Source organism: Medicago truncatula, chromosome 7 (genome assembly GCF_003473485.1).
Source record: "Medicago truncatula cultivar Jemalong A17 chromosome 7, MtrunA17r5.0-ANR, whole genome shotgun sequence".
Taxonomy (NCBI): Eukaryota; Viridiplantae; Streptophyta; class Magnoliopsida; order Fabales; family Fabaceae; genus Medicago; species Medicago truncatula.
The window spans coordinates 51,661,325-51,687,376 of record NC_053048.1 but is presented as its reverse complement, the minus strand read 5'-3'; the positions used below and the strand labels follow the sequence as shown (position 1 = coordinate 51,687,376).

Sequence of the window (26,052 nt, the reverse complement as noted above, 5' to 3'; positions counted from 1 at the left end):
AAAAAAATTTGATGGAAGGAGTAAATTAATTAATGTTGTACAATTTCAAAAATAATTAAATTTTATTATTTAACGGGCTTATTGACGAAACTATAATTGTTATGAGTATGAACATGGGAGATGGAAATCCCCGTGATGAGGGTCTCATTTCTCAACGGTTGGAGAGCCACGACCTTATAGTCAACGTGGCTCGTTCTATCACCACTGATGCATCTACATCATAATAATCACTAGCCCCACCCCACCGTACTTAATGCCAATACCCCCCTCCCATATATAAATTACTACTTCTCGCATTTACCAACTTTTATTTATTTCTTTATCCTTTCTGCCACCACCCAGCACAAAAATGCAGACACCCTTTGCCAGCTAAATTTCAGTGATTCAGCTATCTAGCCCATTTAGCCATCTCCAACATTACTATTGTCTACATTGCATTAAACATAAATATAAAAATAAATCATATAGTGTCATATACATAGTGGCCAAATTACATATTCTCAGATATGGGAAGAGCTCCTTGTTGTGAGAAAGTGGGTTTGAAGAAGGGAAGATGGACCGCAGAGGAGGATGAAATTTTGACCCAATATGTTAAGGCAAATGGGGAAGGTTCTTGGAGGTCATTGCCCAAAAATGCAGGTATCACTATTATTACTTTTTCCCCTTTTGCTAATAGGGACTATTTTCTTTTGTTTTTATATAACCGACATTTTATTTTGGGGTTTGAAGGTTTGCTTAGATGTGGTAAAAGTTGTAGATTAAGATGGATTAACTATTTGAGAGCTGATCTCAAAAGGGGAAATATTTCTTCTGAAGAGGAAAGTATCATTATCAAGATGCATGCTTCTTTTGGCAACAGGTTAGCCTTAAATATTATTTTTTTGAGATTTACTTCCATATCTGGAAAAACAGATCATAAACCCCACGAGAAATTCTGTTTATTGAATTATTACAAAAAGGAAAATTAGTAAGATGAAATTAAGCACGGATTGAAAGCAAAGCGATACATCTCACTATCCTTCCTTTATTATTTGTTTTTGACAAAATGGAAGGGTTAATTAAGTAAATATTTTTTATAAATATTAAAATTTCATTTTTAATTCTATAAAAATCTTTCTTTTTAATCATATAACATTTTTTCTAGAATTTGTATAGAGACTAAAAAGTAATTTTGATCCCCTAAGCTTAGTTGATTTATATGCAGGCGAACATCCTACTTTCCTACCACTCAACTACTCTAACAAAAAACAATTTTTTTATAAGGGCAGAAAAATGGAATTGCAAATGTTTATTTTATTTAATTAATTTTAAATTAAATTAGAAGACAATAAAAGAACTTTTTTTAATCCATTAAATGAGGTGTCAACGTAATATCTCGTTCGCTCAAAAAAAAAAAAGTAATATCTCGTCCTGTAAAAAAAAAAAAAAAAAAAAAAAAGAGTCCCGTACATCACATCTTGTGTATATTCAACATAATCCTGAATTAACAATTTTTTTTGACAAGAATCCTAAATTAACAATTAAACACACAGTTATCCATTTTTTAATATGTGCTGTATTTTTGAATCATACTAAGCGAGTGGGATTTTTTTTTTTTTGATGGGTTTATAGAAATTCCGAGAGGCTGAGACACTCTGAGAATTTTAATAGTAAATTTTTATAGAAATTCATATATTTAATGCATTGTAATTTGTAATATTTGACATTTTTTTTTTAAAAAATTTTGTATCCTTAAAAAGTAGCACATGACTACATGAGCATGCGTTAACAATTTTTTATTTAATTTTCTTTCTATATATGGAGATATTCAACAGCGAGATTTTTATTCAACATTTTTAAAGTTGCATTCTTCCTGTCTCATTAGAAAAAGATCGATCAGACAATGCATGCATCTCGTGTTCTGAATATAATATAATATGATATGTTTTTGTCGAAGTGGTTTAAAGTAATGTTCAACCTCTTGTATTAATGCTGTCATGTCAAACAAATGGTTTCTTCTGCAATCTAAATGCGCCTTGCCACTGTCACCAAAAAGAAAAATAGAAGAAGCTCTTTTGTCATAGTGTTTTCTCCTTGTGTATTTTGCTTCAATTTGAACAAATTACAAAATTCCCATAAATAAAGGAATAGACTAGAAAATGAAATGACAAAGTTTTTTGGCAATTGGTAATTTCAGGTGGTCCTTGATTGCAAGTCACTTGCCAGGCAGAACAGACAACGAGATTAAAAACTACTGGAACTCACACTTGAGTAGAAAAGTTTACAGCTTCCGAGGAACATCAACAACAAATTATAATAATATCAAAGAGATAGAGATTCCATCAGAAGAAGGAATCATAGTGGATACACCTCCCAAACGTAAAGGTGGTAGAACTAGTCGATGGGCTATGAAGAAGAACATACGATATATATCCCAAAATGTTTTCCAAAAAAGTGAACCTGCTTCAATTGTTACACTTCCACCCACCCCTACACTAGAGACCGAGAAAATGGTTATGGGCTCAGTAAATGGGCCTTGTTCTAGTGGTGAAAATAATGATATTGAAGCTGATTGTGACCGTATGTTTGGACCAGATCTGAAGGTCATTAATGATGGTGAGTTGTTAGATTTTAATGATATTATCATGGATGCTTTGGAGGTGGAAGAGGTAAAAGAAAGTAATGATGAAAATGTGGTTGTGATTAATGAAATAGTGGTGGGGGACAAAGACACCAACACAAATGGAACAAAGGGCATAGAGAGAAATGATAATGTGACGAATCAATGTTCGAATGAGGAGTTAAATTCTTCGGGTTTGGATGATAACTTGGATTGGGAGAGTGTTATGCCATTGTTGAATCAGAAAGGTCAATCGTTGCTGTGGGAGCAAGATGAAAACATGCTGACTTGGTTGTTGGATGATGATCAATGGGAAAAGGATTTTCAGAGATTTCGAGATATTGATCCTCAAAAGCAAAATGCTTTGGTTTCTTGGTTTTAATCTTCAACTTTAGCACTTTACTTTTTGGGTATACTGTTTAGCTTTTGGAATGTTTTCGGGTGTAAAAAAATTAACTAAAAACAGGGTACCGTTTTATTTTCACACAAAAAATAGTAGTATTTCAAATTCACTCGTGCATGTAGTGATTATATGAAGTATAAATATGTAATAGTATGTTTGTTCAGTAGAGTTTAGTTGGTAGCGGAGTTCGAACCTTAAATTTTACATTTCTCCACATTTAAAATGGGTGAGTTTCAGTCATTAGTCACATATTTAAAAAAAAAGAAAATATATATGTACTGATATGTTTAGTTTATTAATTTATAATCGAAATATAATACATTTTTTGTAGTCATTTAATTTAATTTTTAAGAAATTTTACGACACAACAACACTTCATAAAAGATGATTGTTTTATCCTGCAAAATAAAAAGTAAAAGAAGGGATTGTGGTTTTTAGGATGTAAAGGTGGCATTCTGCTGGAGGTTCAAATCAGCTGCTGGAGCCATCAGATTATATGCTTGTGTCCTAATCCTAAAATAGCATAGTCTTACGTTATTGCTAGTTTTACCCAGGTACTTCGCCTCAAATATCGCCCCACACATTTTTTTTTAGAAAGCTTGCTTATAGCATTTCATTAATAATAATCGTTTCAATACAATTTGGGATTACATAATAAGTGATGGGACTAGCTAAGGAAACGGCTTCTCTTGCGAGAGCATGAGCAGCCGAATTCGCTTGTCGCCTAACAAACTCTACCCGGGAGTTTAGAAAAGAAAGAGAGAACAACTCTCTACAAGCCGCAATGATGCTTCCAAATTCTGTAACATCGCTATGGTGTGAATGGAATGCATCCCGTGTAACCTTGGAGTCAAGCTCAAAATCAATAGAGTCAAAACGCATGTCTTGCAACCACTGTAGAGCGTGAAACAGCCCCAAAGCTTCACCAACTGCTACGGGATAAAGATGATTGAAGAGTACCGTCTTAGCCAACACAAACGTTCCGGACTCATCTCGAAGGCAGACACCAATGCCTGTCCGCTGAAATTGATCCGAGAAGGCTGCGTCAATATTGCATTTATATCTCCCAGGACTTGGTGGCAGCCATTGAAGCGTGACAACACCTGTTTGAGGATGGTGCTGATGTGTGACTTGCTGCTAGGATATCGTACCATATCTGCAGATGCGTTTTGAACTGATGTGTGGCATTCTGCACTTTGAAGGCACATGCGCCACAAGAAGTGTTTGATTTTTGGTGGCACCTTCAGACGCCAAATATCTTTCCAATTGCCCGGTCGACGAAGATGAGTGACATCAATCAATTCCTCCACACATAATTTGTCTGCACTTCGAACGGAGTAGCAGCCATTCCGTTATGCTTTCTAAACTAAATGATACGTTTGAACTTGTTCGAAAAGAGGGGTATGTAAAATACTATCAGCAACATCGTGACTGAAAACCTGTCGAACCAGAGGCGTATTCCACTCTTTCCGTTGTGCAGACATCAAACTCTGAACCGTAAATCCTTGAACAAAATGACCTCCCTCAATGTTCTCATCAATACACGCACCATTAGACAACCAGGGTGCTCCAAGAATAGGAATCATCTCACCAGAGCCTATGCTCCATCGTGCTCCACCACGCACAATGAATCGGGCACAAAGAATGTTGCGCCATACATAGCTCGGATTATGGCCAATGGATGCATTGAGAAAGGATTTCGTTGGAAAGTACTTAGGCTTGAAAATACGAGATACAAGAGTATTAGGTTCCGTGAGAAACTTCCAACCTTACTTGCCTCACATCGATATTGAAAGCTGAGAGGTCCTTAAACCCCATGCCACCGTATTTTTTATGCATTGATAACTTTTCCCAACTCAGCCAATTGATACCTTGGTGATTAGTTCTACCATGGCCCCACCAGAACGTGTTTATCATACACTCAATAGTAGTGATCAGCGTTGACGGTAAATGAAACAAACTCATGTAGGAGGGAATGGCTTGAAGAACCGACTTGATCATAACTTTGCGCCCTACCTTGGACAAACACTTGCTGCTCCAAGAATTTAATCTTTGCCACACCCGATCTTTAATGTAAGCAAAGGTGGTTGTTCGGTTCCTCCTAATCATAGACGGCATACCTAAATACTTTCCGGTGCCTAATGATGACACTAGGTCATATATCACTTTTGTTATAGTTTTTATGTAATTTTGGTTGAGTTCGGGTGATTTTGCATGAGATAGAAGCTTCAAATGACACATTTGATGTTGGCAAACAAATAAGAAATCGTGCTCCGATTTACAGCATCGTGCTCCGATTTTACAGCAAATTTGAGACATTTTGTCTCGTAAAAAATCGTGCTCCGATGGAACCAAATCGGGCTACGATTTGGCAGACGCTCCAGCCAGGATATGACTTTAATGAAGCCATCGTGCTCCGATTTACAGCATCGGAGTACGATTTTGGCGTATCTGAGAATTTTCCTATAAAAGGGAAGTTGTTTTCTGAGCCAAGGGTTGGAAAATTTGGAGAAAGAAACTGACTTTTGGAGCTGGAGATCTGGAGAGAAGGTGTGAGACCATCGAAACTCATATTCGGTTACCAATTTCATGTAATGAATCCTTCTTTTACATTAGTTATTTGTGCTTTAGTCATGAGTAGCTAGATCCTTTGTGATTAGGTCAAGAGATGATTTTGTTCTAGCTCATGTTTATGTAACCTGCAACTCTTAATCTTTATGAATGTCATTCTAGTTTATTCAGTATAAATTGTTCTTAAAGCTTTTATGATTCTGACCCAATATAATTGATTTTAGAGTATATATGACTACCGACACTAGCGTTTAACTCTGACATATTTATACTGTTCAATCTAACGGACAATCTAGGGATGGAGCGTTGTTAGGTTGTGATACTTGAATTAACGGACTTAAAACCTTTGATGACTATAGGTTCACCTAAGGGATTAGGGAATTATAATCAGAAAAGAGGGCTTAGGATCAAGGGATTGACCTAAGCTATTTTGTTAATTTGTCGTAAACTTTATAGCGTTCGTAAACGTAAGAAATAGGTTGCTAATGAGCGATGAGCAGATGAATCGAATGACCTAGTCATCACTCCATATTATTTCTTAAACCAATTTTTCCTTAACCATTTTATTTTAACTTGCAAATTAAACCAATTGCCTCAGTGCACCCCCCATTTTACAAACATCCTTAATAATAACGTTACTATCGAGTAGAAGTTGAAACAGTCCCTGTGGAAACGAATCTTATAAATTTTATTACTTCGATATAAGTTAGTACACTTGCTAATTATCTATCACCTAACACTGCACGAACGCCCAATATATTAGCAATACTGTTTTTCAACTCATCTGAAACGTTCCTACTGTAAAAAATCTCGAACTTCGGTAAACTGTTAGCTCGCCCCGCACATTCTATATTTGTTCTTTACACCTTTACTTTACTATTTCAGTTTCACTTGTTTTTTCATTGTTCCTTGTGTTACAATGAATCTTGTACCTCCTACGTTAAATTGAATTTCATTTTATGGACTGCCTATAACAATGACGACCTATTTTGGTAATTCAAACATGTTTCCGTGCCATTTGCCTCTTGCATACAATTGATTAAAATAAAAACAACAAATTCTCTAAATATAAGATTCAACAACCACAGAAACCAACACCTTAAATCAATATAATGCTGAGCTGGTTCTCTCAAAGTTTATGTACAATTATAGTATATAAACTTGTTTTCTTCATGTATTTTCTATCACAAATCCCCACAGTTCAATATCCCCTGCCAAAGCAGGGGGTGATTATAACCTTTTATTCATCTCTCTCCATCATTCATTCTCTCTACAATTATGGAACCAAATCTTGAAAATTCTAACATCACCATTCCAAATCTTCCTCAAGAAGACGTTGAGCCCAAGCCAAAACCAGTTCTCACCCGAAAGAGGAACAATGGTGCAATGGATGTTATTAGGCTGGCACTTTTCATGTTGCGAGGACGTTCTAAAAAGAAAAGCGTGATTCCGGTAGATGATAAATCTACAAGCATTTGGAGAAAAATTGTTGGGTCAATTAGACCATTGCATCTTCAAAGCAACCAATCACCGCCTTTATTTTCTCAATCCAACAGCCAGAAATTCGATCAACCGGTCATTTTGCTACCGTCATCTCCTCCTCAATCTATTGGTGGTGGCAGCGTGTTAACCGATTTTCCAGCCGAGGAGCCTTTTTCACCTTCACCAATGTCACCGGCGAATAGCTGTTATGCTTCGGCCATAGGGTTGAATGAACTCGTGCAAAGTGACGAGAATAGCCGTTATGCTGCTTCGGCCATAGGGTTGAATGAACTTGTGCAAAGCGATGAGGATATTCGTTATGCTTCGGCCATAGGGTTGAATGAACTCGTGCAAAGCGATGAGGATAGCCGTTATGCTTCGGCCATAGGGTTGAACAAACTCGTGCAAAGTGATGAGGAGAACGACAGAAATGACTTGATTATAGAGGAGTGTAATGAAAATGGGGATGACAAGATTGATGATAAAGCCGATGAGTTTATTGCTCAATTTTATCAGCAAATGAGGTTGCAACGATTGAATAACGTTGATCGTCGTTATCAAGAGCGAAGCCAAAGGTCATTAGGATTGTGATCATTATCGTGTAAAAAAGTGTTTTGAATCATAATATCAAAACAAAAAACAAAAACAGAAACAAGAGCATTAATCTCAAACTTAAATATAACCTCATGCATGCTTTTGTTAATTGTTCAGTTACGTCTTGCAGGCGTACTATAATAATGTTTCCGATATCTAATCACGTATGTATATGTTCAAAATTTTCTAATTTCTTTCTTTTTATTGATTATTATTATTGATGGGGAAGGTTGAAGGCAAAAAGAAACAGAGAAATGAAGAAATGTTAATAAGTAATAACCATAGTCGATATCATATTAGGGAGGAGGATTAAATTAAATTGTATTAATCTATCCCTTTTAGGTTGAAATAAACTACTACGGAACGTCATGGTTTTATTATGCACCTTGCATTTCCTCCCCCTACTTTCTTCTTGATGAACTCTGGTCATTCTTGGGATTTAGATTCATGATCTTAGCAGAAGATATATTTCAAACAAAACAATTGTGAAGAAAGTATTATTAAAAGTTTGTACCTTGAAATCTTGGTCTGCCTAACGAATGAGGTTGTGTTTGAGTAATTAAAATCAATTTGTTTGTGCTAATCGCAAATTGGCACTTAGCACAAATGTTTTCAAGAATGCATACATGAGATAAGAGTAAAACAAAAGCATATACAATGCATTATCAGATATTGATGACCGTAACATTAATGCATTTGTACATTGCATAAAAGTAATAGCTATTACTATTAGTAGCCATGAGTGATTTGAGAGCATTTTTTCTTGATCCATCGAAGTCCTTTCTTGAGTGTAGCTTTAACTTTCCCTTCCACGCTGTGAACTTTATACTTGGCTATCCTTTTCTTCCTCTTTGCTTCTGGATCGTTGAATCTCCATGGCTTTTCATTCCCCTGAGTTGAATTTGCTGACCGAGTTCCACTGGAACCGTAGCCTTTCCCGCTCATCACTACATCCACCCTTCTATTGCCGTCGTAGGATGGATGACCCGACCTGTATCCCTCCATGTCGGATCACACCTACTGCGACTAGGAGTAGTGAATTTGGGTTTGGAATTTTTAGGATGAATTGAAAATGAAGCATGGAAACGTGTATGTGCAATGTTTTGATATTGGAAAAGTGGGCTCTGCTTGAAATCTGGAATGGTACTTTCTGTTTTGTTATTAAACAAATAAATTAATAGTAGTGAGCATCTTTTGCTAAAACCAATTTGTTGGATTTATTCAAATAAATTTTAAAATTAAGAACTAAAATTAGCGTTATGAATCTTAAGATGTACACTATGTTGTTGCAACTTGCTTGAAACATATTTTCAATGGAATCAGACTGCATATGATAATATTTGAAACCCCATGTGCGATGATTCGTTTCGTTTAACATAAGACATGCACCAAAATTGACACGCTTCTCACGTCTCGAATCCCAGTGGTGTGGTGTTGGGGCCGGGAGTTTGACACTTCAAGTTTAAAAGATCAGAGGCCAAATTATCTTCAACACCAAGTGTGAATTTCTTCAAATAAACATAAAAATTCCAATTTACTATTTTAGAACACGTAGTTTATAGTATTATCGGCTTTGCCTTTGCCAAATCCGATGCCAATCTTTCTTTTAATAAATAAAATAATTTGTTCTGAATTTTTTTAAGTGAAATTGCGTTTGGGTCTTTCAAAAAGTAAAAAAATCGAAAATAAAATAAAATATGATGTTTTCTTGTTAAGTTTTTTCCTTGCACATTTCAATTGTGAAGAAGTTGGGTATCCGGGATTGAAACTCCGACAATTGTACATAATATGTAATATCCCTATCAACTGATTATCTCTTATCTCATGTATGCATTCTTCCATAGAGATAACCGAGCATGGATAAACAACAGATGTTGTGATACACCGTCTATATCCTTATTTCTGAAACAAACGTAGATCATTCTTCCATAGAGAAATTAATGACATGAACATTAAAACTAGAGCTTTCATAAAGAAGAGAGAAATTTAGAAGGACATGTTTTTACTTTAATGCACGAGAATTTTTATCCGTTTTGCTTATGTCTAATATGTTACAACAATTCTCCTTTTATAGTCAATGAGGTACACTAAAAGACGGACAACACAATTATTCATGCCCGTGTCATTATTTCAAGTATTATTGGTATGTTTTACAATTATACACGACACACTTTCATAATACATTAAAAGATGAAACACAATCATTCATGTCCATATACCATTACTTCAAGTATTATCGGAGATACTCTTACAAAAACACAAATACAGATAAAATTATTTCGACACACACATCATTAAAGAAAATTAAATTAAAAGATAAATAAATTAGTCACATCATTAAACAATTTTCTCTTTAAAAAAGAAGTATTCGTGTGAGTGTGTCTAATTTTTTTTTTGTTGGAGAAAGTGCGTCTAAATTTTTTTAATTTGGGTTTTCCCCTAAGCTAGTATTTATCGTATTATTAATATGTTTTACAACTATGAACGGCATACTTTCATAATTTACTCGCTTTACTTGTAACCTACTCGTACTTTTGGCCCATAAGTAGCTTTTTGACTAAATAATACCAACACAACTTTTGTCTCACATACAAATTTTCAAAAATACCAAAATAGCTTTTTGTCGATCCAAAAATCGTATAAGATAAAAAATTATTTAATACTATAAAAATTTATTATATATTGTTTTGTTTTGTGTTGTGTTGTTTTATCTTACGGTATTATATCTTGTACATATTATTTAACATATCAAATGCATCTCGTATCTCAAAGATATAAATTTTAGTGAGCAGTTGGAATAAAACATATCACTCTAATTATTGTGTTTCTGATTATTTTTTTGGATTCTATTTTTTTAAACCTCTGTATTATGTGTTTCTGGTATAAATTTTGTCCCTGTAAAGAGTTATGTTAAAAATGATCGGAATAAAACAAAAATATTTGTAAAAAAATTATTTGTCTATTTTTTTTTTATCAATCTACTTAAATTGATTTGATAGTGTTGATTTAAGTATTGACATGAGACATATGTATAGAAATTAACTTAATTTTATATTATAGTAGATGATTTTTTTTGCTAAACTTAACAGTTTACGTAACTTTCTTAAAGCGGGTCTTTAAGCTAAATCTAAGGCAAACACGAAAAAAAGATAACGTATAAGATAGAGAATGATTAGCCCCTTTTCACTTCCTAGAGCATTCTACAAAGGTCTTCTTTGTTGCACAGGATATCACGTTATCATACTCCTCTCATTAGTTAATTACTTCATAATTGATAAAATTACACGTGGCAAGAGGCTAACAATGCCACATGTAAGTGGCAAATCCAGAAAGTCCCTCCCATTCTTTTTTCCTTCTCAACTCTTCTTAATTCTTCTTCAGTCTTACTCTACCACACAGCATATATAGAACTCTTCTTAATTCACATCAAGACACAAAAACAAAACGCAACAACGTTATGATGCATCTAAAACTAACTCTTGATGTAACAAGAAAATCATACCAAGCTTTTTCTTCTTCAGCAATATTTATTAAACGAGAATTCGCCTCTCGTAGCCACACCGCAGACCCTGATATTCATTCAGGACAGCAGAAACCCGGTTACACTAACTACAGAAACTCACCCCAAGTAAGAATTGATAGAAATTCATTTTCTAAGTTGTATTATTATATTATATATATGTACATATTTATGAGGACTAAGAAATAATAATATTGTTGTAGGGTACAAGTAGAGGTGATAGTGACACAAATACAAAGTTTGCTGAAACAGAAAAAGAAGAAGGAATTTTCGAGTCACCAAAATCTCCATATCAATCTTCCCCAAAACTAAGGAGCACAGGGGTGAATGAACGATTGGATCCAAACATTCAACAAAAGAGGAAACAAGGGACAAAAGCTGCTTTAGAAGATTTGAGTTGTGCAGGTTTAGACGGAACTCCATGGCCTGAAGAAGAAAACGACAGGACCAAAGACGAACAGAATGAAGATAACAAAGAATACTACAAGCATCACAAAGCGTCTCCAATATCGGAGTTTGAGTTTGCAGATACAAGAAAGCCTGCGGAACGTGTCATGCACGGGACTGTGGATGCTAAACAAAATGGAGATGTGATTGGTTGGTTGCCGGAACAGCTTGAAACTGCGGAGGAGACTTTGTTGAGGGCGGCTGAGATGTGGCGGCAGAGGGCTATGCGTGGTGACCCTGATGCACCTCATTCAAGGGTTCTTAGAACTCTTCGTGGTGAAGACTTTTGAAATTTATGATATAAATGAATGTTATGTAATAATGTATATGCGTGGTTTCAATCAATATATATTATAATAATAGTAGTGTATTGTGAAAATAAATTAACATTACATCTAATTTTAAACAGTCTCTTAAAAGCAGTTTTAGATTGTAATATTTGATATACTGGAATCTGGAAAATGTTATGACAATATTTTCAGCACAATGAATTTCATTAGTCTTACGAAACATGAATTTGTGTTCTTCTACTAGGGTAATTGTAACTTTGATAAAATTCTGCCAATGAGAATTTTGATCGACAGGCATATGGACAGAACACCAACACCCTCAAAAGAAAAACGCTACATGATACTTTGATGGAAAAATAAGAACTAATGAAATTCATGATGATGTGAGTAATATGACAGCACGCCAGCACCCATATTAATAGCCTCTCAAACAACAGAAATCCTATCAAATCAACTCAAAATCACAAGACACTATCAGCTAACAATGGAATGTTGTTGCATATTCCAACATAAGTGTTTGATATTGTGGTTATTTTTATAATTAAATGTTTGTTGGCCAAGATTAGAGTTTTAAATCATTAGTGGTTGTATGGCATATGGTCATATTATATTCCGTTAGTGTGGAAATATGGAAGATAGCATGTTTATGGGAGATTGGAGGCCATTAACAGTTGAGGCTCTAATGGTTGTTCAGCATGTAAATGTGGTGCATTGCTTCCTTTACAAATTATTGGTGATTCCTGACTTTGAATTAATGCGGTCAATTTGTTTTTAGAAAATTGCTAGTAGTATAATAATTTTTATTTTGCATATGAAAATTAGTTGTGCCAAGTTGATTATGAATGAAGTAAGCTAAGTAAATTATTAGCCAACACTAATGTAAGAAGTTCAAGTCTTTCTGGATAAATCGGCATTGTCTTAGTTGCAATGCAAGAACCTGTTTGTAATGTTTTCACGCTCTGAAATTTGGAATTTAAGAGGATGAGATGTCATTGCAGTTTTTAGGTTCGGAATGTATGCTTTATTTCACACTAACAGAAACCCTGACGTCTATTTATTTTTTCTTTTGTAATTTGTTGTATCTGCACAATATCAGTTTTACTTTAATTAATTTGTTTGATTCAGTTTTATAATATCTATATCATCTACAATTTATCTAAATTTCAGTACCAAATTAACCATCAATAATTTTAAAATTTGAAGAATTGTGTCGTTGAGAGTAAGTTTCTACCGGAAAATATTCAACTAGAAGTTAGTTTTGGAGTTCCGTATAATTATGATGTATATTTAAGTTTAAAAGAAAATCTAAGAGTGAAGTTGCCCAGATAAAAAACCAACCAAAAGTAGCTGTTATCTTGGCAGTCAAGTTTAGAACATCTTTACAATATAATGGTATAGATGCACTCAGCATCTAAGTTAACAATTTGGCACACATATTACTTACTATTGCATGTATTCATAATGCCTAGTTTTTTACTTTAACAGGTTTCAATCCGCAAATGGTTTGAGAAGATGCAGGCAGTTAGCGAAGCTCGAGAACTTGTTTCATCTTCACAGAACACATTTGGTGCTAGAGTTTCCAACAGATTTTGCGTCACCGTGTAAAGGAATAAGGATCGACATAATCTCGAAAACTGAATTCGATATATGGTGCTGTTTATTGCTAAATGTAGGTTTTTCTGAACACATCATTACATGAACACAAATTTCAAGGGGGCAAAGAAAAGCATAAATACTTAACTATTTGGTGTTTACCTATCTAGTTTACACATACTACGTGCAAGAGAAATTCTTTTACTAGACAGAAGAAACTGCCATGAGCCGAATCAATGTCGAAGCAAAATAAAAAAAAATCTCACAAATACTAAATGTGTTCCTCTTCTTAGTATAGAAGAACATCCACACAGCTACTGTTGCTTTCTACGTGTTATAATGAGAGGAAAATGAAGATCTAATGAGAGGAAAATGAAGATCGTAGAAGAGGGGAATAAAAACCCAACCAAAAAACAACCAAAGAGACAAGATCAGTGCTTCTTTACTTTGGATCTTCCCAGTTTTTTGGAATTACGGGTAAGTGGGTATTTCTTCTTCTTACGTGAAAGCTTACCATCAGAATCAATTGGTAGAATCCCTTTCAAGAGTAATCTATGAAACTTGCTCCTAACTCCCCATGTCTTGTATCGATATCTTGTTGTCAGGGAAGCTTTCAACTCGGCGGTTGCATTTGATATAGCCTTAAAGAGTGGTTTAAACGGTCCAGGTTTGGCATTAACAATGTCAGATACAATGCGGCTCTTGCTAGTTCCTTGATGAAATGAACCTACTGTAGCATCTCCCACCTTATCCTCTTGCTGCCCATATAGGAAACTCAATATTATGTCATCATAGTAAATGCTTGAGTCCTTGTTTGGGTTACCGATTTCAAGGCTATAAAAGATGGTGCCATTTTGATCTGAAGGTCGGTCTATAGAGATTACCACGATGGAGAAGGAGGGGCTATTTGGTCGTAAGGCCAGCCATAGGCACAGAACAAGAAGGCCTAGGAGGCATATAACTTGCAACAGCCATATATAAAAACTCTTCCCTTCTTCACACATCATTTTACAAAAATGTCAGATAATGGAGAGAACGCGTTGAATTTATTATCAAGTGGTGGATGGTGCAGTAAGCTTTTGTATTTAAAAGGGTTGGAAAAGGTTAATATTTTGAGTGAAGAGATGACTAACTAGAGGAATATATATAGAGGTGAAGCAGGTCACCAAAGTATCAAGGGATTGCCAAAGTAACAAGGGAAAGGAATCCTTTTTGAAAAAATAAATCAAGGGAAAAGAATACATGCATTTCTTTAGAATGACCCATACACTACATGAGAGAAACAGTAAGCATCAATGATATTCTTATGCAAGATTTTTTTCCCATTTTAGTTCAAGCTTTTATGTTATTTCCATCATTTTTGTCCCTATGCTGCTAAACAACATGGGGCATGATGAACAACAACAAAATTTGAGAATCTTTTGACATTCTCTACATGAGGATTAAAAAAGTTCGAAACTTAATTTTCGTATTAAAATGCACTGCAATAAGAACTACAACATGTACCACAAACATGTTATTTCAAACAGATACAGATCTTCCACTACAAGATATATTTTGGGATGTATTAGTCAATAGATACAAAATTGACAAGACTTGTGCGCAAACCTAAAATATGTCTTCAACTCAATACAATGCATCTCCATTTGACATAGTTAAAAATGGGAGAACAAAAGAGAGGGGGAAATGACCTCCAAGAAGCAAAAATATAGTCATTGATCGTATTGGATGAATCTATTTATCCTCAGCCATCTTCTTTCGTATCTCATGAGCCACATTAAAAATGCCAAGCGTAGGCTGATTGCAGACAAAACACTTCTTATTCTTTGCATGATGCTGCAAGTAAAATGAACAGAAGTTAGGCATAATTAAAAGGGAAAAAGAAATTAAGCATTACTAAATAACTTGAAACTGTTATAAATTGAAATTTAATTGCTTTGAAGTTAAGGGTGTACCTTCAATGCACAATGCTCACAGAAGTAGTGCTTACACTTGGTTGAGACAGGATCCACAAATGGGTTTCTACAAATGAAACACGCAAATGGTAATGCGTCTTCATCATCATCTTCATCATTCAAACTAGCGCCTTCCTCTTCCGCATCCTCACCTGTAGCCAATCTCATCTTCCTTGCTTTCTCAGCTTCATCCCATTCCTTCTCCATCTGCCACCCAGATTTGTAATCACCTCGATCATGCATAAACTTACACGAATCACCATACCCACAGTAACCAGTTTCCTTATAATCCTTGCATATATCTGGCTGATAATCAAATCTTGCTGAAACTCTTATGTGAGCTGAAGCCCTGAGAGGACCGTGTGACCCACCAGCCTTTTCACTGGCAATTGTTTGCTCTCTACGAAATCCAGCCTTATGATCTGTATAATTATTGATTCCCTTGTATAATTTTACATCCTCGGAACTGGTACTCTTTCCCTTGAGACTCTCTGTCGCTTGCTTAAGAGCTCTTTCACGGATGGCACGGGCATCTCTTGAAAAATCAGTCTCAGTCTCCAAAGTTGCTGTTGCTTTGCTATCATGTTGAACTTGAATCTCTTTAGAAGACTCGAAATGAAAGCTAGGTTTCTCAGATTCTTCATTCGGTTTAGCAGATGCAGAGCTCTTCGAAGAACCGGTGGAAAAGAACAACTTATTGTCAGCCTTCGTGTTCTTTTTCTGAACATGCATCAAAGACTCTTCGTTGTTTGAGTCATTTTCATTATCTTCATTCTCAATAGTTCGCTTCCTCATATTCTTCCTATTAACAGGTTTTCTAAAGAAACTACACACTGACAATAAACAAACGCATAGAAAAAATAAAAGTTAATAATAGCACAAAAAAATGCAGAGATGGATAAGATAACAAGATTATGAGTCTAATAATGCAAATATACATACCTTGTTCAGTCTGCTGGTTTTCAGTAGATTTGGCCTCAGAATCTTCCATAGTAAAAAGCTGTCACGATTAAATTACCCAGATCAATTACCAATATGAGAAATAACACTAAAGTATAAATAATAATGTAGAGTCCCTGTGAGCTTAGCTCACTAGGTAAGGGATAATGCATTATGTATGCAGGGGCCGGGGTTCGAACCCCGGACACCCCACTATTTCACCTTTAAGGTGAATTTCTCCAGCCGCTAGGCTTGACCAAAAAAAAAAAAAAAAAATGTAGAGCTCTGTAAATTTTGTCCAATAACTAAACCCGAAATTCAGACTCAAATTGAATTATTTTGGTCGATTATCTCATCAAGAGAAAAATTTACTCAGTGACATAACAAAGAATATGGCTAAACCTAGAAATATATTAATCACATTTAGGGGTCATAATGAAGAGAGTTTAAAAACCATCAAACAGATTTATAATGCAGATTTATAATGGGCGTCAAACATTGGGTACATGTTCAGGTAAGATTATCTTAAAGTTATTCTATTACCATGATGTTTTTCTATTTTAGCAAATGCAAAAATGAATGCAAATCTAAAGACAAATCCCAACTGTAGCAAGACAACACAAAAGATGATTTGATACAAACAAAGCATATATTTCAAAAATATATAAAAAAGAATTTTCATCTGAATTTGTCGAATAACGAGACCTTAAACAAAAAATGGTTGTTCCATTGACTAAGAGCAGCAAAAGGCGCAAGACCGCCAATTAATGGTAGAAACACAAGCAAAGTTGCATAGAACCAAAGTCGGCGAAACCAATATGGAAGAATTATATGCCGGTTCGATTTTTGTGATACAATGACCGATCCGTGTAGCATCTAGAACAGAGTCGGAGAGGAGACAGTTGATAAGAAGTGCAGCATGCACATAATCTCCCAATTACTGTCATGCTATCAAAACGGGGCCAGGTGATCAAATGTATCATTAATACGGACACAGACATGATAAAAAATTAGATAATAAACTCTAATCAGATGTCATTTACATGTATTTTTATATGTTTCTTACCCTGCAATATTAAAGCAGTGGAACTCAAGGCTCAATCTAGACTAATAAAGGTATAACCATTGCTAGCTAGCTTATATCACCTAAAATGGTTCCCTCAACCAAAATTAATGTAAGGGATGCTTAAAGATCTATTCGTGACCAAAAGCAGACCAGCATGTCCTATAATTGTTAAACCAAATCATCATAGAAAACCAAAGTTAAAACAACCGTGTCTTGAGAATTATGCTCATATCTTTATAAAAATAAGTGTATATTTGAATCAGATGCTAGAATGAACATGTTCTGCATGCCACAATTTCTAGTGGAATTAACAACTTATGCTGCCTTATCCAGGATAAGCTATCCTATAATACATGTATGTATCAAATCCTGTTCAATTGATAGTGGAAAAGTTACTTTCAAAGCATCTTGTTATTACGACTTCCATGGTATTTAAGAAGCCTTTGTTTAGATATTGATTTTTGAAAGTAGATAAGAGGTAATTCACCATATATGAATGAGAAATTAGTTCACAGAGATGTCCAAATAGGATGGCTATTATTTGGAACCATCAAATAAGTCTACTATTATGATAACATGGTGAATCTAAAGACATGCGAACCTAGAAACCTTAAAATAAGACTTCTATTTAGCTAAAATAAGGTGAACTAAAATCTAAAATTGATAATCATCCTATAGAGAAGAACAGCAACAAACCTAGAAATCATCATCTTATAGACAGTGGCGGAGCCAGACAAAAATGTTTGGGGTGGCCGCCATAAAAATTGAAACGCAGCCATTATTTGACCGCAATGTGAGTTGCGACATCATGGCTTTTGATATCGCCGCGTTTGTAAGTAACTGCGATTCATGCTGCATCAACAACATTTGATAAACAGCAGGCTTTGATTCAATGCAAAGGAAAAAGAGACTTTTCATCAAACTGCTTCGAATAAACAACATTTGTTATTGTTCCTAAACCAAGAACATTGAAAAACACAGCATAGTACTAAAACAAAAACATAACATAGTTAAATCAAATGCAAAACTCATGAAACAAACTATACACTAAATCACTTTCCAACCACCATTTTAGCATAAAGACACAAACTTTCATAAATCTTTTGATGACCCATTTCACAGAACATTTCATACAGCAAACAAGACATGTATTCACTAATCAACTAGGTTTAACAACAACGGATGGAAAACTCATTGAAATCAACTAAAGAACATGTAATCATTAAAGAAAAATCAGAATTGAACGAAATTACATTCAATTTCACATTACCTTATAATTTAGAACAATTAGGGTTTATGGAGAGAGATGAGATAACTCTCTAATCAACACAGAAAACGCAGGAGGATGAGACGGTGATGGATGGAGAAGGAGGTGAGAGTGGTTGCGGCGGCAGTGGTGTGGTGAATGGAGAGCGGTGGTGTGGTCTGGGAGAAGAAAAAGAAAATCGCGTTTCTGATGAAAGAGAAAGGGAAAGGGGAAATGAAGTAGAATTGGGAATACTCAGGGTATAATTGTAATTTCCTGTATACAATGGGGGTGGCGGTGGCTCCCCCTTGCCACCCCAGTTCCGGCACTCAAATGAAATCCTTGAAAAGTAGTTTCATATAATACATAAGGTGGCAACTAGGCTACCCATAAAAGAATGATGGATAATTTACTCCAACCGATACACATTAGCCACATAAGCATATATTCATGAACTATCTTGACCCCATAAATAAATTGCTCATTTTCATTGGTTGGTGGATAAATTACCACCATTCTTCAAAGGTAATTTAGAAAAAACCTACAAATAAATTGTAGCACATTTTCATATAATTTGAGCCTTTCATGTGCTACTTAATCAAATATGAAAAAGTTCTTGGATTCGCTTTGGTGAATATGTCTTTTAAATAAATGGTAGACATTTATCAAATTCACTTCAGGTGAACATATCAAACTCTGTATATATGTAATTTACCATACTAATTCCTTTTTCGCGCGAAAAATCATATATAGTCATTTAACTTCACACCTTCGAGTGTGCAGACTACAGGTCCAAACAAAGTCTGCTTCATGAAACGAGTTTGATTTCAGTAGAATCGTCTCTTTCCATTCTGTAGATATTTTATTTATCTATAATCTTTAGTCGACTTTAACACATGATCCTCATTATTACTTATCACATATAGCGCTATATTATATGCAAAAACACGTCAATGTTGACTTCATTTTGGTTCCATCTCATTCCATTAAGATCTTTTATTCATGACATAATTTACCAATATTTTATAAGTTTCGGGTACCTGATTAGTTCTTCTGGAATTGAAAAATCAATTATGTCAGAAAACTCTTTTAGAGTTTCTATCTCCTCGTTTTGGGCTATCTTTCCTTTAAGCTCCTTTTCTTATTCAAAGCTTTTTATATTTGGAACTGATTGATCTATCATGCTTCAGGCACGATGAAGACTCATTTGCAATATTAGATTATCCGATATGGACATCTATTTCGATTGGAGCATTAGCAGCTAATAAGATTTGTTTACCTTTGCAAATGAGTTATATCTTGAGGATCAAGAAGAGACAGTAAATATTTCCTTTCAAATAATTTATTTGAACTTCAGGTTCACAATTTTTAGTTGCTTACTATCTCCCCCTAATATTGGGAAAACCAAACCATCAATTGATAATCAGCCTACTAGGCTGTAAACAAGTTGGCTCAATACAATTAATGATAGATGGAGATTTATATCAAATATATTTTTCCAATATTCTTTCAAGATTTATCAAAATGCATTATATTGGAGCAATTGTGACATACACAACACTTCCAAAATTTCACTTAGATGAGAAATATTAGGTTGTTAACCTTAAACCAATGATAAATTAAGGGGAGAACTTACATATAGTAATGTGTTGGCTTGATGCATATCAATATCTCAATAGGCATGGCAATGGGGCGGGGTGGGGACGGGTTTTACCTTCCCTGTCCCCGTACCCGATTATCATATACTTAGTTGATCCTTTAAATATCAATGGTAGTTTTTATTAACATGACAATTATCAAACAAAATAACATGACATATCAACATAAAATATTTTTTTACATTTGGTACGGGTTTGGGTATGGGTTCGGGATAGGTACCTATATACCCGTGTTTTGAAATCGGGAAAAACTCATACCCATACCCAAACCCAGTCAAAACGAGGAAAACCCGTCAAATTGGATTTGGTTCGGGCAGGTAACCGCGGGTATGGGTTTTGTTGCAAAATTATTGATTCCCAAAATTGAGTTTATAAGGTATAGTCTGATAAGTATCAATTATACAATTAATTTTGGACGTCTAAAGAATGGACCTTCCAGTCCATTTTATGAGCATATGCTTGTTCAATATCAATTTCAATTGAAAAATGATACTTATCAAATGATTTCTGAAAAAATTTAGAAAATAAACTCTCAGTCAAATTTGTTGAGAAAATAATCTCATAAACTTCTGGCTATGAATATACATGTGATCATTTAGTTGATGCATCGATTCAAATCATATAATATCCAAGTGATTCACATGATCAGTGTATTAATTTAAATAACACCTTATATAGGTGAGACACTCATTCCTTTAAATTGTCAACTTCCCTTAGGAACTAGTAACACAAAAATATATATCCATAATAAAAAAAAAATCAACTAGTTTATGCATCACAATATATCCGGGACAACTCAACCAATCTTGCCAACCATAAATTTAATATGATTTGTAAACTTCTGGTTTACGATATTATGTGCTTTCATTGCATACATAATATAATATGTAAACTTCAGGTTTACAATAATATGTGTTTCCATTGCACTAATATAAGTGTATTATAAATAAGAGACAAAATAAAATTTTCATTACACTTATTTTCTCCAGAGTATATCTCGTAATATAGATATTTTTAACATTAAAATTTTACGAGAATGCAGTCTCAATGTTTAACTTTGTTCCTCAATGTAACAATAAATTAGTTATTCAGGAGCCTTCAATAATTTATTTATTTTGAAGTGCAATGCTAACATTGATTCCTTGCATCATAATTTATGAAAAATATTCATGGTTCTTCCAAAATGCATGTTTGAAACCATATTATTGTAAAATAAAATTAATAACAATAAATTTCAAATATCATAATCATGCTACAACCTAAATATTCAATTTCAAATGAAATAAAATTGAATCATATATATACCAAAAAAATATTCATACCACTATTGATTCACTACATATGAATGATTCTTTAACCATTTATTGTATAGTCGATATTTATCAATATTAACGATCAAACCTTTGTTTAATGTACTACCAAATTGAATAACAAAAGATGAGATTCATCTTTAAAATACACCAAATATTCCTCAAATATATATATCATAATCAAATATATTTCTAAATACAAATTTTATACATAAAATTTATGTGAATCAATTTTAATTTCAAATAAAAATTCAACAATAGGATATAAAACATTTTTTTTTAAATAAAAATATATTTTCAGGACAAATCAATTCACCTGAATTAAATTAAATCTAAATCTTTATTTGCTAACAACATATTTGTGTTTGATGTTACAATGATCAAATACCCATACTTAATAATTCAAAACAAATATTTGTATACAAGACATTCAAGTGCATATCGATGATGGGTTTTAAATAAGTTTAAATCAAAATCAACAAAAAATTGCCCAAATTACATGAAAGCACAAACATAAAAATAAAATAAAACAGACATATTGACAAGACCAAATTGATGTACATATCTCCTTTATATTGAACTTCAGTTTTGTCGAAAGTATAGAAAATTTTTAGTCGAAAAAGTTGACCAACTATATTTAGAAAAGGGTGTGCCAAAATTCAAGAAGTTAAAACACAATAATTTAGGTGGCAAACACGATTTTAGTGGTTGAGGAATCAATTCACTTCTAAAAATAATGATTTTAACCAACTATTCTTCTCAACAATAAAATTTGTGTTAACTAGTTAAAATAAAATATATGATTTTAATTAGAGTCTACCAATTGAATTAACGTTGGATCCATAACAAACATGGACCGAAAAGTTAGAAAAAAAAATTGAATTAATTACATTATCTTTTTGAATTAGTTTCTTATTTTGGAAAAGTAAAAATATATAGAATTTAGAAAATAATTTTTGGATCAAATTTTCAAATAAAAGATAATTGATAAAATTTGAATCCTTAATTATTATTTTTTTGGAAGAAAAATTGGATCTTTAATTTAATATTATATTTGAAACAAACTCAAACGTAAAGATATGTTTCAAATCAATTATAATATATATATATATATATATATATATATATATATATTTAAATTAAATAAAAACTAGTTGGTTTATTTTAAACCCAACAAAACTGGTTTCAGCAAAACTAGTTAGTTCTTCAGAAACTACGGTTTTGAATTACTCAGGAATTCACAGAGAATAATAGTGAGTTCTTTATGAACCGCACTTTTGAATTCTTCCAAAATTCACATAGAGTAATATTGACTTCTTCAGGAACCATATAATAGATCTCTTTCATTTTATAACATGAGAAGATCAATTCTTATGCAATACTTCATGATTATATATGGAATAAATAAACACAATAATATATTACAATTCACATAACAGTGATTTAATTTATCTATAAGGCACTGATTTCAATTGACTGAATTGTAACAGTATAGCCTACAATCATTGATACAAAATTAAAACTTTTTACATAAAAAATAGATTAAGAAGAATTGTATACCTCAGTTGGTAAGCTCGTGCTGATAACGTGTTATGAAACTATTAGAATAAGAACAAGAATAAAGAGAAGCAGAGAGAATAGAGATAGAATAAAGAGGATTATATTATTCTCTTGTGATGTATAATTAGGTTACATATGAGCTTAATTTATAGAGAAATACAAAGACTTGGGTAGCAAGCACAACAAGACCCAATAAGCTAACAGTATGATCCAATAACCCAATTGCTATATGGACATCCACTTGTAATATTCATAACAAATTTTATGTAATTTAAATATAAAAAAAAAAAAAATAGAGCCGAATACACAATAAAGGGAAGAAATAAAAAATACTTTGGAACGAATCGAACCAAGAATGCTCAACTCAAGGCTGGCCGCTTTAAACCACTATGGCAAGTCAAAGCAATTGATAAGTGGTGCTTTTTGCTAATCAATAAACGCTATTTCGAAACAGCTTACACTAGCGCTTCATAGGCGCTATTTAATGTTGAGTTATATATAGCGCTTTCTTTATTAAGCGCTGACTAAGGTTAATTTTTTATTTTTTTTTATAAATAATTAATATATTTTTATGGATTTTACATAGCGTTTTTTATACAAAACACTATTTTAAGCTAGTACCATAAATAGTGCTTTTTCAAATAAGTGCTGTCTAAGACCTCCGTGTTTCCTTTTGTAGCGCTTCAGTGGAATAAGCGCTGCTAAACGGGCGCTATTTTTTTCCCTATTTTGGCGTAGTATTAAGAGCAGCAACTCCATCACCACCATCGAACTTTCCTCCACTAATAATATTGATGAGAGGGATCGATTCATGACCATGACCATTTGCAGTTTTTCAGGATCAGACATCATTCAATGGATACAGTTACATGAGCATATGACACGAGAGGGATCGATTCATGACCATGACCATTTGCAGTTTTCCAGGATCAGACATCATTCAATGGATACAATTACATGAGCATATGACACACTATATTGGCTTAGTGATATATGCAAATCATTTGGAGGCTAAATCTTAGTTTCTTGTCTAACTTTGTTTCTTTTCAAGTTGTTTTGGTACTGTTAGCCTGTATTTTGTTTTATGCACTAAAAAAGAAAATGTTACTTATAGATATGATCGGATGAAGTATATTATACATACTCAATTTTTTAAGATCTATCCCAAGTTTTACGCACGTAGCCGGAAACATTAACTCATTTATATATACAATTAATTATAATTTCGATTCGTTAGCAATTCATGTGATTAGAAAGCATTGTTGGATTGTACAAAAAAAAAACATTGTAACTTGTAAGTATTTTGTTTTATAGAAAAAGCCTAGGTTGAGGGGATGCTTAGTCAAAAGCAGAAGACATTAGAGCTCGAATAATAGTAAATATATACATCTATCTCGTTTTAAAAGTATTAATAGATCTTGAACCAAAAATCTCCGAGTCCAAAACATATATTTTTATTACTAGAACAAACTCTAGGAGTTTAAAGCAATGTCATGTTTTTATATAAAAAGAGATTAGTTACATCTAGTGAAAACGATTGATCCCAAACAATTTAACCTGACAAACTAAAATCGAATCACAAACTAGATAGTATATCAATAGCTAATGATCGACAATGTCTCAAATAAAATTATTTTAAACAAATAAAACTTATAAAAAAGATCACAAGGTGAAAAAATAAATGTGATATTGATTTTAGATTCGGAGGTTCACATTAAAAGTTTAGTCTAGTGTTAAAATATAGATTTTAGATTATAAGATGCTAGATTCAAGCTCTTTAGCATTCTTAAAAAGAGATAAATGTACATATTTTTTCCTTTTGAGAAAAAACTATATGTTTTTGTCAGTGTAATTTAAACTCAAAGATACTACTAATTCTGTACTACTTGATCTCTTTTTTTTTTTTTTGGTACAAGTACTACTTGATCTCTATTACAATTAAAACTTTATTTTTTAGATTTATATATCTAATACATCATTTATTGGACGAATTTAAGAAGTATTTTACACCGGAGACCGAGAGCGTACCTTAGACCGAGAAAGGCACCTCACTCTAAGTTTCTTCAAACGAAAAAACCAATGTTGGTGTAAGAATGCATCCATTGTACTCGGCATATATCATGCGAGTCCATAGAATCCGCCGCTTCATTTATGAAATCTATATCATAATCAATTTGCATACGTTGCCGACAGTAGAAGATTACAAAAAAGAAGAAAAATAACAATAAAAATGTTAATCCTTAAAAAAAAAAACAATAAAAATGTCAAATTATATCATGCACAATGCTATTCAAAATTTAAGCTGCTTTAATAACTTATATATTATATTTAAAGGTTAAATATGTATAATTTCAACAAAATTACTTCAAATATTTTAGAGACAATGTTTTAATTTTGAACCCTTAAAACATTGGACATTGAGATTGATATATGCAAAACCTTGACCCTTATATAAATTGGCGAAGGTATCTGGACCCTTCAACATTTTAGAGACCTTGCGTAGAAAAAGAAAAACATTTTAGCTAGAGACTTCAAAATTTGGAGTTCATTGGTATAATTTAGTTCAAAATTTTAAATTTAATTAAAATTTACACCCTTACACATATCTATTTAATGATTTTGGGAGAAAAACTAACCATATTTTTCAATGTAACAAAATAAACTATTTGCATAAACTCATCATCCATTTTGTTTGATTATTCATAATTTTTATTGTTGAAAATGTTTTCTCCATAGGTTTAGAGACCAAGAGTGTCAAAATAACACAAATAAATTCAATAATCAAATAATAATATTTTTTTTATGATCATTTTTTATTA

General features: G+C 33.2%; 6 protein-coding genes across 8 annotated transcripts; 3 read left to right on the top strand and 3 right to left on the bottom strand.

The window, feature by feature from the left end:
* The first annotated feature begins 301 nt into the window (after positions 1-301).
* On the top strand, positions 302-3,165 carry LOC11431568 (transcription factor MYB12). The gene is made up of 3 exons (XM_003625902.4): positions 302-639; positions 730-859; positions 2,177-3,165. The coding sequence occupies exons 1-3, from the start codon at positions 507-509 to the stop codon at positions 2,979-2,981; spliced, it is 1,068 nt and encodes a 355-aa protein (XP_003625950.1). The 5' UTR covers positions 302-506; the 3' UTR covers positions 2,982-3,165.
* A 3,622-nt stretch (positions 3,166-6,787) lies between these two features.
* Positions 6,788-7,758, top strand: LOC11432031 (uncharacterized). The gene has a single exon (XM_003625901.4). It carries the CDS (start codon positions 6,852-6,854, stop codon positions 7,644-7,646), a length of 795 nt encoding a protein of 264 aa, XP_003625949.1. The 5' UTR covers positions 6,788-6,851; the 3' UTR covers positions 7,647-7,758.
* Positions 7,759-8,132: 374 nt separating this feature from the next.
* Positions 8,133-8,956, bottom strand: LOC11430698 (uncharacterized). The gene has a single exon (XM_003625900.4). The coding sequence runs from the start codon at positions 8,652-8,654 to the stop codon at positions 8,379-8,381; it is 276 nt and encodes a 91-aa protein (XP_003625948.1). The 5' UTR covers positions 8,655-8,956; the 3' UTR covers positions 8,133-8,378.
* Positions 8,957-11,045: 2,089 nt separating this feature from the next.
* On the top strand, positions 11,046-11,981 carry LOC11432524 (uncharacterized). Its single transcript, XM_003625899.4, has 2 exons — positions 11,046-11,277; positions 11,373-11,981. The coding sequence occupies exons 1-2, from the start codon at positions 11,107-11,109 to the stop codon at positions 11,904-11,906; spliced, it is 705 nt and encodes a 234-aa protein (XP_003625947.1). The 5' UTR covers positions 11,046-11,106; the 3' UTR covers positions 11,907-11,981.
* A 1,564-nt stretch (positions 11,982-13,545) lies between these two features.
* On the bottom strand, positions 13,546-14,826 carry LOC11432523 (NDR1/HIN1-like protein 2). Its single transcript, XM_003625897.4, has one exon. The coding sequence runs from the start codon at positions 14,504-14,506 to the stop codon at positions 13,931-13,933; it is 576 nt and encodes a 191-aa protein (XP_003625945.1). The 5' UTR covers positions 14,507-14,826; the 3' UTR covers positions 13,546-13,930.
* A 160-nt stretch (positions 14,827-14,986) lies between these two features.
* Positions 14,987-19,041, bottom strand: LOC11434789 (zinc finger CCCH domain-containing protein 1). 3 transcript variants are annotated; one of them, XM_003625896.4, is made up of 6 exons: positions 18,730-19,041; positions 18,156-18,311; positions 17,099-17,341; positions 16,397-16,454; positions 15,455-16,287; positions 14,987-15,335 (listed from the first exon to the last, which is right to left on the bottom strand). In XM_003625896.4, the coding sequence occupies exons 3-6, from the start codon at positions 17,267-17,269 to the stop codon at positions 15,234-15,236; spliced, it is 1,164 nt and encodes a 387-aa protein (XP_003625944.1). In that variant the 5' UTR covers positions 17,270-17,341; positions 18,156-18,311; positions 18,730-19,041; the 3' UTR covers positions 14,987-15,233. The 3 variants fall into 3 exon arrangements, with proteins under 3 accessions (XP_003625944.1, XP_013450398.1, XP_024626416.1); XM_013594944.3 differs by lacking the exon at positions 17,099-17,341; XM_024770648.2 differs by lacking the exons at positions 17,099-17,341; positions 18,156-18,311.
* Between the last annotated feature and the right edge of the window lie 7,011 nt (positions 19,042-26,052).

What these genes read in the sequence shown, in the direction of transcription:
- LOC11432524 (XM_003625899.4), top strand. Translation starts at nt 11,107, where the DNA reads ATGATGCATCTAAAACTAACTCTTGATGTAACAAGAAAATCATACCAA. An exon ending in ACTACAGAAACTCACCCCAA is followed by an intron (nt 11,278 to 11,372) that starts GTAAGAATTGAT and finishes ATATTGTTGTAG; the next exon opens with GGTACAAGTAGAGGTGATAG.
- LOC11432523 (XM_003625897.4), bottom strand. Translation starts at nt 14,506, where the DNA reads ATGATGTGTGAAGAAGGGAAGAGTTTTTATATATGGCTGTTGCAAGTT.
- LOC11434789 (XM_003625896.4), bottom strand. Translation starts at nt 17,269, where the DNA reads ATGCTACACGGATCGGTCATTGTATCACAAAAATCGAACCGGCATATA. An exon ending in AAACCAGCAGACTGAACAAG is followed by an intron (nt 16,288 to 16,396) that starts GTATGTATATTT and finishes GTTTATTGTCAG; the next exon opens with TGTGTAGTTTCTTTAGAAAA. An exon ending in GTGAGCATTGTGCATTGAAG is followed by an intron (nt 15,336 to 15,454) that starts GTACACCCTTAA and finishes TTTTACTTGCAG; the next exon opens with CATCATGCAAAGAATAAGAA.
- LOC11430698 (XM_003625900.4), bottom strand. Translation starts at nt 8,654, where the DNA reads ATGGAGGGATACAGGTCGGGTCATCCATCCTACGACGGCAATAGAAGG.
- LOC11432031 (XM_003625901.4), top strand. Translation starts at nt 6,852, where the DNA reads ATGGAACCAAATCTTGAAAATTCTAACATCACCATTCCAAATCTTCCT.
- LOC11431568 (XM_003625902.4), top strand. Translation starts at nt 507, where the DNA reads ATGGGAAGAGCTCCTTGTTGTGAGAAAGTGGGTTTGAAGAAGGGAAGA. An exon ending in GTCATTGCCCAAAAATGCAG is followed by an intron (nt 640 to 729) that starts GTATCACTATTA and finishes TGGGGTTTGAAG; the next exon opens with GTTTGCTTAGATGTGGTAAA. An exon ending in CATGCTTCTTTTGGCAACAG is followed by an intron (nt 860 to 2,176) that starts GTTAGCCTTAAA and finishes TGGTAATTTCAG; the next exon opens with GTGGTCCTTGATTGCAAGTC.